The following is a 15,462-nucleotide window of genomic DNA, read 5'->3' on the forward strand; positions in this document are numbered from 1 at the left end:
GCAAGACCCATCTACTTTGTCTTCCACAATCTTGGGAGTTGTGTGATACAATAATAATGGAGTTGTTAACTTGCCACAACCATCAATCTCTATCAGTTAGACCACAGTGGACCCAGAAAACTCACAGGCTGGTAGAGCAAAGGAAATCTTCAGTCCAAAGTCACCTTTTCCCTCCTGAGCCTGCTATAATTACCATACCTCATGTCTCAAATCGCTTAAGTTCACTATTTCAAAATACTGTACGACTTTCTGAAGCAACTGTATCTAATTTGAAATTGAATCAATCATGACAAGCAGACCCATCAGCTCTCTAGAGAGTAAAACAGTAAATGCTGGAAATCCTGAGTAGGTTAAGCAGCAGGTTAAGTGGAGCCCCAGAAACTGACTCAATGGGCTGAATCTTCTAGCTGTGATCCCAACATCCTCTTCAATTCTCCATCAGGGACAAAGGGGAAAGGCCCTGATGTGATGTAGCTGGGCAACTTTCATGGAGGCAACCAGTTCAGAAGGCTTCTGCAGACAGGGTCCCGATTCACAGCCTCCAGGAAAACGCTTCAATGGGTCATGGAAACAACAGGCCCAGTCAGAGTGATGCTCAGCTGATAGCCTGACCATAGACAGACCCTTCGGTCTAACAATCCATGCTGACCAAATTTCCCAAACTAAACTAGTCTCATTTGCCTGTGTTTGGCCTGGGCCCCTCTGAACTTTTCCAATCCGTGTACCTGTCTAAATGTCTTTTAAAAGTGTAACCATGTACCTGCATCCTCTGGCAATTCATTCCACATACGAACCACCCTCTCTGTGAAAACGTTGCCCCTTAGGTCCTTTTTAAATCTTTCTCCTCTCACCTTAAAAATATGCTCTCTAGTTTTGCAATCCTCTTCCTTAGGAAAAAGACCCTTTGGAATCCACCTTATTTATGCCCCTCATGATTTTATAAATCTCCAATAAGGTCAACTCTCAACTTCCTACACTCCAGTGAAAAATGTCCCCACCTATCTTTGTAACTCAAACCCTTCAGTCCCAGCAACATCCTGGTAAATCTCTTCTAAACCCTCTCCAAATTAATAATATCCTTCCAATAGCAGGGCAGCCAGAACTGTACACAGTACTCCAAGAATGATCTCACAAATGTCCTGTACAACCTCAACACGACATCCCAATCCTATACTCAGTAGTCTGAGCAATGAAGGCAAGCGTGCAAAATGCTGTCTTAAACACCCTGTCTGCCGATGATGCAATTTTGAAAGAAGTATGTACCTGAATTCCTAGGTCTCTCTGTTCAACAACACTGTTAGGGCCCTATCCATTAACTGTGTAAGTCCTGCCCTTGTTTGTTTTACCAAAATGCAATATCTCGCATTTATTCAAATTAAACTCCATCAGCCACTCACTGCTAAGACTGAGTGATATAACAGGATCACCCCAAGGTGGATGTCAGCCTCAGAATAATTATAAAATTGTAAAAGCAACTGGCATCAGGCCATCAATATGGAGGGGGAATCCTTTCCAATGGGCTTTGTGTTTGAGAAGGGCTGATGGGGCAGGGTGTTCTGTCTGCTGTTGGAAAGACACCAATGAGCTACCATTTATCTCTAACTGGTAATGTAGTTATCAGCTAACCATTGCTGTCGAGCAGGTAACTGTTGATGGTGAGTCATTACTCCCAGAAAGTTATCTCAGGAACCAACCCTGGCACAGGAATCTGTCATTTTGTCTCTTTTCCAACCTCCAAATGCATCTCCACAATATCACAAAACTTACCACATCATTTCAGGTCATTGACCTTTCATCAGAACTGGAGAAAAATGGTGCAACAACTTACATGATGAAATGGGTGATGGTGCAAGGCATGTTAAATATATTCAAGGCTGAGACAGACATGTTTAATGAGTCAGGGATTCGAGGGTTATGGGGAAAGGGCGGGAGAGTGGGCTTAAGGATGATCAGATCAGCATGTTCGCATTCTAAGGCGATGCAGACTCGATGGGCCTTTGTCTTCTCGTATGTCTCATGGTGTTAAAAAGAGATTGTCACTGGGCAAGTCGAGAAACAATAAAATTCAATTCTGACCCCAGAGTAGCCATAACTGGCAACAACAGAAGTATTTATCTATTTCAAACATTGCGAAGTTTAAAAAACTTCAATGAAATTAAGGTAGGGATCAGGAAGTTTTCAGAATGAGCAGTTAATCTTCATTTTCATATAAGTGTGAAGTAAAACACTGGAGTAGGAAGAATAAAGAAGCCACATATTGTTAGGCTAATGAAAGACTAAATAGAACAGAGTAGCATTGGGATCTGGGGTTACAGAATTACAAATCACTAAACACAGCGGAGGCTAACCAAGCTGTTAAAGTAGCAAACTGAGCAGTGGTTTCAGGTAAAAGAGAAACAATTAAAAAGTAGGAAAATCTGGTTAGCTTAAATCAAACCTCTGTGAGACCACAGATAAAATAATGTGCAGGGTTCTAAGTCCAGATTTTAATGTTCTGTTTCTCAAAATGGGTTGGGGGCAGGAAAGGACACTGAGTGAGATGGCTGGATTTTTGTTTCGACCCTTGACCATTTTCATGAAAGCTGATGCAGGGAGAAAATCACAGAATTGTTAAGAAAGTAATGATAACATTGCAAGTCAATGGAGAGTCCTCCATAGATATGTGTTTTTCTCATTTCGATGGCTAGATTTCAGTCATTGTGGCTTTTATACAGCTACATGGAGACAGGAGCCTTGGATTGGAGATGGGAGAATTTAAAAGTGAAGCTAATTAGTTTTGCCTCCATCACAGTTTATCATGAAATGTTGTAAGATGAGTTGTGTCTGTATTCAACAAGGTGACAACAGCATGATTGGAAATTATAACTGTCCATTAGTCTTCAGATAGAGGTTTTCTAATAAATAAAAAGGTAGAGTGTATTTCAGACTGTTGAAAGGGTAACTTAGCATGTTAACACACCAACTACAAATGTTGAATCCTCCTTCCTTATTTTAATCACAGAGAATAGACATCCACCATTACAGTTTTGAAACCTGTTTGTTTCTTTGGAGAGTTTTATGGGCTCATGGCTGCAATTCAATTCGTAGTATCTTTCCAGTGCGGAAAGAGACCATTCATTCCATCGAGTCTGCACTGACTGTCCACAGAGCATCCCACCCAGACCCTGACCCCCAGCCTATTCCCATAACTCCCCATTTCCCATGGCTAAGCCACTTAGCTTACACATTCCTGGATATTATCGGTAATTTCCCATGGTCAATCTACCCTAACCTGCATATCTTTGGATGGTGGGAGGAAAGTGGAGGAGGAAACCCATATAGACATGGGGAGAATGTGCAAACTCCACACAGGCAGTTGCCCAAGAGTGGAATAGAACCCGGGTCCTGATGCTTTTTGTTTACTCAGGGTGTTTTATGGGTTATTCGACAGCTTCCAAACGTTATAACAGGGCTTGGAAATTCTGTTCGTTAAATGATAACAGTTGAAGGGGGGGAGCATTGATTGATGGTGAGAGTGGTTTTAAAGTGATCAGGAGGATCAACTGTAGGTAGATGAGTCACTAATTGCCACAATTGACGCTGGTGACTGTGCAAACATCATCCTTATATGCATCTTATGCTTACTTTGGCAAGAAGACCCTCAGCATTATCAGGACTGTCCAAATTGAAATGCCCCCGGGGTCACCTGACCAAACCTCCAGGGCTAACAGCTGACCAGATCATCTCCAGGCCTTCGGCAGAATCTGACACTTCACCAAGATACAAAGGACGAAGTAAACCTACTGAGATCACTTTATTCGATTTGATTTGACTGATTGATTGTCACGTGTACCTAAGTACAATGAAAAGTTTTGTTAACAAGTAGTAGAGACAGATCATAGTAAGCAAGGACATACAGAGCAGAAGGTGAAAAAAAACTCATACAGAACCATTTAAGTTACGCCACACAAGATCAACATTAACAAGATCAGCATTATTTGAAGTTAGAGAGTCCATTCATCAATCTAATAACAGCAGGGAAGAAGCTGTTCCTGATCCTGCTAGTGCCTGATGTATCTTGTGCCTGATGCAACGGGTTGTAGATCATTGCCAGGGTGTGATGGGTCTTTGGTGATGTTGGCAGCCTTTCCTGGCATGAGCCATGTAAATGGACTCCATGGATGGAAGGCTATCTTCCATGATGGTCTGGGCTGTGCACACCACCTTCTGTAGTTGAAGTCTATATTATTTGGTACATTGGCATATAACTTATAGGTGTTTGTCATGTCTTTGTTTCCTCTTAGTAATGAAACCATGTCCCCATGCCTTTGGTCCTGAGGACCAGTGGATGGAGCAATGCAGTGCAGACACCTGCCTCTGTCCAGCAGACCCTGAGGGAGCTGGGCTTGGCTCTCTATGGCAACCATCAACCTGTGCATAGACTCAGCCAGACACTCACATTGACTTGTTGGACTAGGCTAGATGTTCAATACTGGCATGTATTGTTAATGTGTCAAAGAGTGTGGTGCTGGAAAAGCACAGCCAGTCAGGTAGCATCTGAGGAGCAGGAGAATAGACGTTTCGGGCATAAGCCCTTCATTGGAATGAGCCTCATTCCTGATGAAGGGCTTAAGCTTGAAACGTCGATTCTCCTGCTCCTCAGATACTGCCTGACTGGCTGTGCTTTTCCAGCACCACACTCTTCAACTCTGATTTCCAGTATCTGCAGTGCTCACTTTCTCTGTGCATTGTTAATGGTTTCATTGCTAAGAGAAAGCAAAGACATCTCAAGCACCTCTATCTTCATGTGGGTTCCAATGATAGCTCAATAGAGTAGGTCAAAGAGACCAATTAGAAACTTTCCTTCCACCTTGCAGTTTTTTACCAGCTTCTAGAAGGACTGAAGTAGTTCACTGTATCACACGGCATCAACGACCCACGTATCTAAATGCTAAAGCAACAATATCATCTGATTATTTTCAGCATGTAGAAACATTGGATTTCACTGATCTTCATTATTAAATTGTTTTAATACACAGATATTGATGAGTGTGCCCAAAATAAACACTACTGTCGAGAGAATACCATCTGTGTGAATGGCGCTGGGTCCTACATCTGTATCTGCAAAACGGGTTATATTAAGGTTGACGATTATTCCTGTACAGGTAAGACATTTGTTAATAAGTGAAATAATCGAGGGGGGAGTGTCGTATTATAATTCGATTAATACTGAAAGGTCCATACTAATATCATGGGAATGTAGGTTCAAATCCTATCATGGATTCAGGAGGTGATGGTTTAGTGAGATTATTGCTAGATTATTAATCCAGAGACCCAGTTAATGTTCTGGGGAGCTGGTTACGAATCCTGCCATGCTAGATGGTGGAATTGACTTCAATAACAATTTGGAATTACGAGTCTAATGATGACCCTGAAATCATTTGTGGGCGGCACGGTGGCACAGTGGTTAGCACTGCTGCCTCACAGCGCCAGAGACCCGGGTTCAATTCCCGCCTCAGGCGACTGACTGTGTGGAGTTTGCACGTTCTCCCCGTGTCTGCGTGGGTTTCCTCCGGGTGCTCCGGTTTCCTCCCACAATCACAAAGATGTGCAGGTCAGGTGAATTGGCCATGCTAAATTGCCCATAGTGTTAGGTAAGGGGTAAATGTAGGGGTATGGGTGGGTTGTGCTTCGGCGGACTTGTTGGGCCGAAGGGCCTGTTTCCACACTGTAAGTAATCTAATCTAATCTAATCATTAGCGATTCTTGGGAAAACCCATCTGGTCCATTAATGCCCTTTAGGGAAGGAAATTGCTATCCTTTCCTGGTCTGGCCTACATGTGACTCGAGACTCACAGCAATACGGTTGTTTCTTAACTGTCCTCTGGGTAATTAGGGATGAACAATAAATACTGGCCTGGCCAGTGACAGTCATGGATGAATTTTTAAAAACTCAATTCATAAATTCATAAAAATTGAAATCTAGCTTCAGGATGGTGACCATAAAACTAGCACAAACCATTAGTAAATGAAGTCTCTGTGGTTTGCTATAGCCTCTAGGGAAGGAAATCTGCCATTCTTTAGAAGCACCTGGATGAGCACTTCAAATGCCAGGGCGCAGGAAGCTATGGATGCATGTGCAGATATAAGGGATGCATACAGTTTGATATTTGTTGATTGGCATAGGCATGATGGGCCAAAGGGCCTGTTTTCTATGCTGTGTGATTCTATGACACATGACTCCAGCTCCCCTGCAATGAGGTTGAGGTCTTCAATGTCCTCTGAAACACAAGCCACTCAGTTCAAGGGTAATTAGGGATGGACAGAAAATGCTGACCTTTCAATCCCATGAAAGAATAAGTACAAAAGGACCAACATTTTGAAGAAAATCTTTCTTAATACTTCTTAATACTTTAACTTTATTGTCCAACACAACAACGTTATGCCTGAAGTTCTAAACCTATTGCATCAACACAGAATAGAACGATAGGATCCTGCAGCACAGGATTCCCTACTTTGTAAGAACTCTGCAATAAATCCCAGATAGTGAAGCAATCCTGATATTTCAAAGCATGCAGATGCTGACAGGAGGTGTAAGTGACAATGATTGGCAATGCTCAATGTTTCTGACTAGTTAATGATCGCCCACTCTCGGGAATAACTTTGGGTGCAAGCAAGAAATGGGTGGTTGTAACATTTTCATTTTGCATCTGAATGGTATTAACAGAATTTATGAAATGTGTTGTTAGGGCATATAGTCAGATCAGGTGGCAGCTCCATGTTGACAAAGTATTTATTAACAGTCTTCTCTCATCTTGCACGGTCAGTCGGGGGTCATTCTGTTGCGATGAATAGAAAAAAACTTTTCATTGAAAGATTAGAAAGGGCCTGTTTCCATATTGTAGGCATTCTATGATTCTATGTTTGTGGAAGAGAGTTCCAAACCTCTCCTACCCTTTGTGTGTCTAAGTGCTTCCTAACATCTCTCCTGAATGGTCTGACCCTAATTTTCAGACTATGCCTCTAGTTCTACAATCCACAAACAGCTTATCTTTATCTGCCCTGTCTTTTCCTGTTAATATCTTGAAATCTTTGTATAATCTCTCCTCATAATTTAACCCCTGAAGTCCAGGTATCATTCTTGTAAACCTACGTTGTACTCCCTCCAGGGCAGATAGGCTTCCTCCATATTGGTGGCACAGTGGCTCAGTGGTTAGCACTGCTACCTCACAGCACCAAGGTCCCAGGTTTGATTCCAGCTTCAGGCGAATGTCTGTGTGGAGTTTGGACATTCTCCCTGTGTCTGCGTGGGTTTCTTCGTGTGCTCTGGTTTCCTCCCACAGTCCAAAGATGTGCAGGTCAGGTGAATTGGCCATGCTAAATTGCCATAGCTTTAGGTGCATTAGTCAGAGGGAAATGGGTCTGGGTGGGTTACTCTTCGGAGGGTTAGTGTGGACTGGTTGGGCCGAAGGGCCTTTTTTCACACTGTAGGGAATCTAATCTAATCCTTCCCAAGGTGTGGTGCCCGATCTGCTCCAAGTGTGGTCTAACCAGGTTTTGTATAACCACAGTATAATTTCTGCAGCCTTATACTCCAATCCTCTAGATATAAAGAGCAACATTCCATTGGCTTTCTTGATTATTTTCTGCACTTGTTTGTGATATTTTAAATATCTATTCACCTGACCACCACACCCCCCCCCCCTCTCCCCACACCCAAGTCTCTTTGGACATTCATTGTATTGACCTTCATACCATCTAGAAAGTTCCCTGATCTATCCTTTTTGGTCCAAAATGGATAATCTTTCACTTGCTTACATTGAACTCCATCTGCCATAGTTTTGCCTTTTCATGTCATCTACCAATATCCCTTTGTAATTTTATGCTATCACATCATAGAATTTTATAATACAGAAGGAAGTCATTTGACCCATGTCCATACCAGTTCCTGAAAGAGCCAACTGGCTCGTCCCAATCTCCATTTCTGATGAAGGGCTCCTGCCCGAAACGTCGATTTTCCTGCTCCTCGGATGCTGCCTGACCTGCTGTGCTTTTCCAGCACCACTCTAATTTTGACTCTAATCTCCAGTATCTGCAGTCCTCACTTTTGCCTAGTTCCAGCCCTATCTCCGAAAACCTCTGAATTCATGACTTCCAACTACACATCCAGCTCTGCTTTGAAGCCTCCCATGGAATCTTCCTCCATTATCATCCCAGGCAGCTCATTCCAAATTGTAACAATTGAGTAAAGCAGCTTCTCATCTCACTCCTAGCTTGCTTACTGGCAGTCTTGGAATTGTGAGCCCTGGTTGGCTGTTTTCAAGAATGGTTTTGGACATTGTTCTTGGGGTTAAAGGAATCAAAGAGTATGGAGTTCGATAATCAGCCAGGATCATAATGAATGCAACAGGCTTGAAGGGCTATGTTTCTGCATCTCATTTAATTTAAATTGAATGCTACAGAATTATCTTGCTTACCTTACGTTTACCTGAATATCTCCTTCCTATCGGAAAGTTGTTGTGAAATTTGAAAGGGTTCAGAAAAGATTTACAAGGATGTTGCCAGGGTTGGAAGATTTGAGCTGGAGGGAGAGGTTGAATAGGCTAGGGCTGTTTTCCCTGGAGCGTCGGAGGCTGAGGGATGACCTCATAGAGGTTTATAAAATCATGAGCATGGGTAGGATAAACTGACAAAATTTTTTCCCTGGGGTCAGGGAGTCCAGAACTAGAGGGCATAGGTTTAGGGTAAGAGGGGAAAGATATAAAAGGGACCTAAGGGAGAACATCTTCACACAGAGGGTGGTACGTGGATGGAATGAGCTGCCAGAGGAAGTGGTGGAGGCTGGTGCAATTACAACATTTAATACTTCATCTGGATGGGTATATGAATATGAAGGGTTTAGAGGGATATGGGCCGGGTGCTGGCAGGGACTAGATTGGGTTGGGATATCTGGTCGGCATGGACGGGTTGGACCGAAGGGTCTGTTTCCTTGCTGTACATCTCTATGACTCTATGACTCTATGTCCTGCACTATCCACAATGCTGCCTACTTTGTGTCATCAGCATATTTGGATAATGACTTTCAATGCCACTATACGAGTCATTAATAAATAATGGAAATAATCGAGGCCGTAACACACCTTGTAGGACAGTACTTATCATTATCCTTACTTTCTATTGCCTGTCTCAACCAGTTTCCGTGCCATGTCAGTAATTTGCTTTCAATTCCTTGGGCCTCTAGCTGAGTTAATAGTCTCTTATGTGGGACTTTATCAAATACCTTCTGAAAGTCCATAAAAACAATATCTACAGACATTCTCCTGTCCACTAACTTAATCCCCTCTTTAAAAAATTTCAATGAGGTTTGGTAGGCATGATCCACTCATCCTGAATCCACGCTAGCTCACTCTGATAAATTGACAATTTTAAAGATGTTCAGTTACCCCAATCCTTGATTGTAGACTCCAGTAATTGCCCAGCACACAAGTTAGTCTAACTGGTCTGCAATTCCATGGATCTCCTCTTCCTCCTCCTTAGAAAGAAGAATGACAAGCTTAAAAGCAAAATGACATTTAGAGAGAATGCATTTCATACAGCTAAATCCAAGTCTAAAAATAAGTTAAAGGAATCGAAACAATGCAGAATGTTAAAGGGAAATGTGAGTAAAATGAGGATGGACTTGGGTTTGTTCATGTCAAAGATGCTTCAAGGAATGCTAATCTTATACCTTTTTCAATGTTTATACACACAAGAAGTGGCTATTTCTACTCCTTGTGAAAATGATTTCCTACTTGCTGATCCTATCACTGATCTTCCACTGTTAGATGTGCGGTGAAGCATTACTTTGTTGAAACAGCAAGCCATGGCCGTCTCTATGAATGCCAATGTTACAGTTAATCCACAAAACAAAATTCTAGGCACTGATAGGGAATTGCAGCCTGCTTTCTTGTTAAGTCTTTTCAGTTATTGAAGGTTTTTGGGAAGACCTCTGAACTCAATCTCTGGGCTATAACGGAGAATGAAAGAGAAGGGCATCCTTCTGAAAAATAAAAAATTGTTAGAGTTAACTTTAAAAAGAAGAACATGCTATTATATAATTAAGCGAAAGTGAGGACTGCAGATGCTGGAGATTAGAGTCAAGAGTGTGGTGCTGGAAAAGCACAGCAGTCGGGCAGCTTCCGAGGAGCAGGAAAATCGACATTGTGATCAAAAATCCTTAATCAGGAATGAGGCTCGGAGCCTTGGGGGTAGAGAGATAAATGGGAGGAGGATGGAGTTGGGGGGGAAGGTAGCTGAGAGTGCAATAAATGGATGGAGGTGAGGGTAATGATAATAGGTTGGAGAGGAGAGTGGAGCGGATAGGTGGGAAGGAAGATTTCACCAGTTTCCTCATTTCTCCTCCCCACACCTTATCCCAGTTACAACATTCCAGCTCAGCACCTTCCTCACGGCCTGTCCCACCTGTCCATCTTCCTTCCCACCTATCCGCTCCACCTCCCCTCCAGCCTATCACCTTTACCCCAACCTCCATCCACCTATCACACGCTTAACTACCTTCCACCGAACTCCACCCCCTCCCATTTATGTCTCCACCCCCGAGGCTCCCAGCCTTATTCCTGATGAAGAGCTTTTGCCCGAAACGTTGATTTTCAAGCTCCACGGATACTGCCTGACCGGCTGTACTTTTCCAGCACCACAATCTTGGCTATTATATAATCAAGTTTAATTAACTTACTGTCAATTTTGTATTCATTAAATATTTATTACACATTTTGAAGTTAGTGGCTCCTTTAGATTTTCAATCAGAAATGGAATCGAAGGTTATGGGGAAACGGCAGGATCAGTTTGGCTATGATCTCATCGAGTCACAGAGATGTACAGCACGGAAACAGACCCTTCACTCCAACTTGTCCATTCTGACCAGATATCCCAACCCAATCTAGTTCCATTTGCTAGCACTTAGCCCATATCCCTCTAAACACTTCTTATTCATATACCCATTGAGATGTCTTTTAAATGTTGCAGTTGTACTGGCCTCCACCACTTCCTCTGGCAGCTCATTCCATACACGTACCACCCTCTGTGTGAAAATGTTCCCCCTTAGGTCCTTTTTATATCTTTCCCCTCTCACCCTAAACCTAAGCCTTCTTGTACTGAACTCCCCTACCCCAGGGGAAAAGACCTTGTCTTTTTATCCTATCCATGCCCCTCATGATTTTATAAACCTCTGTAAGGTCATCCCTCAGCCTCTGATGCTCCAGGGAAAACAGCCCCAACCTGTTCAGCCACTCCCTGTAGCTCAACCCCTCCAATCCTGGCAATATCCTTGTAAATCGTTTGTGAACCCTTTCAGGTTTCACAACATCTTTCCGATAGGAGGGAGACCAGAATTGAAAGACAGAGCAGATCAACGGGCTGAATGGCTTATTTCTGCTCCAAAATCTCATGGTCTTATATTTGTCAATTTGAAATGAGTTCAAAGATATTATTCATGTGAATCTTTATAAAGTATCAAAACAAATTTCATCAGTTCATCTCCTTTTGTCTGTTGATGGTTATTTTCACATTGCTGCCAAGTTTTCCTTGATAGTTTATGTACCATTTTGCTTATGATTGGCATAAAGAGATTTGTGGTGGTGATCTACACAAGGTCATGTCCTCTGCTCATTTCCCCATGCCTTGTGGTCCTGAGCTTTTCGCTTCAGCTGGCCTCACATTTTCAAAATCCTTGAACAATAAGAAAACTGAGATGGTTTCACATTCCCTTTGTATTGTGTGTTTAAAGGAAATTTAAGCCCTTTACCTGAATGGTCTTCCACCTATAAGCAGCCATTGTCCCTCAAAATACCACCCCTTCCACCATTACCTCCGAAAATTCACTGCTTCCATTGTTGGCCGTGGTTAGTAATCCTGACCCTTACCTGAGCCGGGGGTGACACTCAGCATGAAAATGATTCGGGGTCCAAACAAGGAAAAGCTTTATTTTAAAACAAAAACTGAAATTGCTGGATAAGCTCAACAGGTCTGGCAGCATTTGTGGAGAGAAATCAGAGTTAATGTTTTAGGTCCGGTGACCATTCCTGATTAACTCTGATTTCTCTTCACAGCAACTTCTGTTTTTCTGATTTGCACCATCCACAGTTCTTTCGGTTTTTAGAAAGCTTTTTTCTACCCTATGTATATGGATACCCTATGCTTGAGGAAGATTGTTTAATGAATGAAGGTTTTTTTACATTCTTATGCACTTGGTGATAACCATTTGTACGAGACAATACACTGTTGATGCCTCAGTTGAAATCAGACCCAGCCCCAGTTAAGATAAATGCTTTCTGTTGTAAGGCGAATTGAACTCCTGCTGTGTCCATGCCCTGTAACCATGTCTCTTGAAAATGCCAAAAGGTTCTCATTTATAGCAATTACCTCTCTGTAACTTAATGAGTATCTACTTTTATATACAATAGCATGGTTATGTCTCTTTGTCTATTGAAATAGCTCATATCACTGTGCCTGTGCAGTTCCAAATTAAGCTAACATTCAATCTGACTTGTATTAACCTTTAAAGAGTCACCCAAGGGTGATTGCACACCAACTTCCCAGCCTTCCAAATACCTGTATACCTTTCCATATATCTATCCAATTGTCTAATTAATTTCTGTACCTAATAGGCACGTGCTTTCACAAAATGACAATCATATTATACCAGAGTCATAGAGGTGTACAGCACGGAGACAGACCCTTTGGTCCATCTTGTCCACGCCAATTAGATATCTTAAATTAATCTAACACCAGTTGCCAGCATTTGACCCATACCCTCTAAACCCTTCCTATTCACATACCCATCCAGATGCCTTTTAAATGCTGCAATTGTACCAGCCTCCACCACCTCCTCTGGCAGCTTATTCCATACATACACCACCCTCTGCATGAAAAAGTTGCCTCTTAGGTCCCTTTTATATCTTTCCCCTCTCACCGTGAACCTATGCTGTCTAGTTTTGGACTCCTCTACCCTTGTCTATTTACCCTATCCGTGCCCCTCATGATTTTATAAACCTCTATAAAGTCACCCCTCAGCCTCCAATGCTCCGGAGAAAATATCTAGCCTTTCACTCTCGCGCAAACTCTCCAATCCCGGCAATTGTGGAAATTCCTTGAAATCAGACTCGGAGATCAGAAAGTAGCAATTAAAGAAATTGCTTCCACATTTAATACAACTGATTATCAATATTCAATAAATCAAAGATAACCAGTTGAGTGCTCCGAAAGCAAGTGCTTCCAAATAAAGCTGTTGGACTATAACCTGGTGTTGTGTGATTTTTAACTTTGTACAGCCCAGTCCAAACCGGCACCAACTAACTAACTGAAGTATTTTATGCCAAGATACAACTAAAAGGTTCTTTATTTTATATAATTCCAAAATACTAATGATTGTGATAATCTGCATCTTGTGGCATGCTGCATTTGTATTTTTGTACACCCTTCAATTCAAAACATGTTTTTTACGTGTTTAAGGTTGTCATTGTTATAGGGAGGATGCCAAACTACCTGAGACATTCACTTAAAATGGAACCAACTGGTTTCACTCCAAACAATGTGAACTAGGGATTGAAAAAAAGAGGCAAAGACATAACTGAGGAGGAGGTTAAGTTGGAACTGAACTCTATTTTGAATGAAAAAGAAAGGTCAAGGTGTGACAGAGAGAAAAATTGGCAAAGGTTAATTAAGCAAATAAATTAAATTAGGAAGTTGACATTAATAAAAGCACAAAGAACTATTCACTCCTGTCAAGTTAAATTGTTTAATTTTTGAGTGACAGAGGATAGGAACATGGAAACAGGAGCAGGCCATTCAGCTCCTCCAGCCTGTTCTGCTATACAATGAATTCATACAAAGAACATTACAACACAGGAACACGCTATTTGGCCCTCCAAGTCTGTGCTAATCCACATTCTCTATCTAAATCAACCCTCTAACTTCTAAGGATCTGTATCCCTTTGCTCCCTGCCCATTCATGTATCTGTCTAGATACATCTTAAATGATGCCATTGTTTCTGCCTCTACCACCGTCGCGCATTGAGAGTGTGGCGCTAGAAAAGCACAGTGGGTCAGGCAGCATCTGAGGAGCAGGAGAATGAACGTTTCAGGCAAAAGCCTTCATCAGGAATGAGGCTGGGAGTCTCGGTGGGGGTGGGGGGGAAGAGATAAATGGGAAGGGGTGGGCTGAGGGGGGAAGGTAGCTGAGAGTGCAATAGGTGAATGGAGGTGGAGGTAAAGGTGATAGGTTGGAGGGGAAAGTGGAGCAGATAGGTGGTAAGGAAGATGGACAGGTGGCACAGGTCATGAGAACGGTGCTGGGATGGAAGATTGCAACTGGCGTAAGGTGGGGGGAGGGGAAATGAGGAAACTGGTGAAAGCAACATTGATGCCCTGGGGTTGGAGGGTCCCGAGGCAGAAGATGAGGTGTTCTTCCTCCAGGCGTCGGGTGGTTTGGGAGTGGTGATGAAGGAGGCTCAGGACCCGCATGTCCTTGGCAGAGTGGGAGGGGGAGTTCACGTGTTCGGCCACTCCACTCTTGTCTCCCACCTGTCACCATTACCCCCACCTCCATCACCTATCGTACTCTGAGCTACTTTCCCACAGCCCCATCCACTCCCATCTCAGCACCATCCTCTTGATCTGTGCCACCTGTCCATCTTCCTTCCCACCTATCCACTCCACCCTCCTCTCCAACCTATCACCTTTACCTCCACCTCCATCAATCTATTGCACTCTCAACTACCTTTCCCCCTCAGCCTCATCCCCTCACATTTATCTCTCCACCCCCGAGGGTCCCAGCCTCATGCTTGAGAGAGTCATAGAGTCATAGATATGTACAGCATGGAAACAGACCCTTCGGTCCAACCTGTCCACATCGACCAGATATCCCAATCCAATCTAGTCCCACCTGCCAGCACCCGGCCCATATCTCTCCAAATCCTTCCTATTCATATGCCCATCCAAATGCCTCTTAAATGTTGCAATTGTACTAGCCTCCACCACATCCTCTGGCGGCTCATTCCATACACGCACCACCCTCTGCGTGAAAAAGTTGTCCCTTAGGTCCCTTTTATATCTTTCCCCTCTCACCCTAAACCTATGCCCTCTAGTTTTGGACTCCCCGATCCCAGGGAAAAGACTTTGTCTATTTATTCTATCAATGCCTCTCATAATTTTGTAAACCTCTATAAGGTCACCCCTCAGCCTCCGACGCTCCAGGTAAAACAGCCCCAGCCTGTTCAGCTTCTCCCTATAGCTCAAATCCTCCAACCTTGGCAACATCCTTGTAAATCTTTTCTGAACCCTTTCAAGTTTCACAAAATCTTTCCGATAGGAAGGAGACCAGAATTGCATGCAATATTCCAACAGTGGCCTAATAAATGTCCTGTACAGCCACAACATGACCTTCCAACTCCTGTACTCCATACTCTGACCAATAAAGGAAAGCAT

At 42.9% G+C, this 15,462-nt stretch overlaps 1 protein-coding gene across 1 annotated transcript in view; it reads left to right on the top strand.

Moving 5' to 3' along the window:
- Window positions 1-15,462, top strand: part of LOC122559324 (protein kinase C-binding protein NELL2-like) — a 339,041-nt gene that overhangs the window by 147,357 nt on the left and 176,222 nt on the right. Inside the window, exon 13 of the mRNA XM_043708693.1 lies at window positions 5,019-5,144. Within this exon, the coding sequence (XP_043564628.1) occupies window positions 5,019-5,144 (126 nt within the window). The remainder of the gene's footprint in view (window positions 1-5,018; window positions 5,145-15,462) is intronic.

This window comes from Chiloscyllium plagiosum, chromosome 19, assembly GCF_004010195.1.
Source record: "Chiloscyllium plagiosum isolate BGI_BamShark_2017 chromosome 19, ASM401019v2, whole genome shotgun sequence".
Classification (NCBI taxonomy): Eukaryota; Metazoa; Chordata; class Chondrichthyes; order Orectolobiformes; family Hemiscylliidae; genus Chiloscyllium; species Chiloscyllium plagiosum.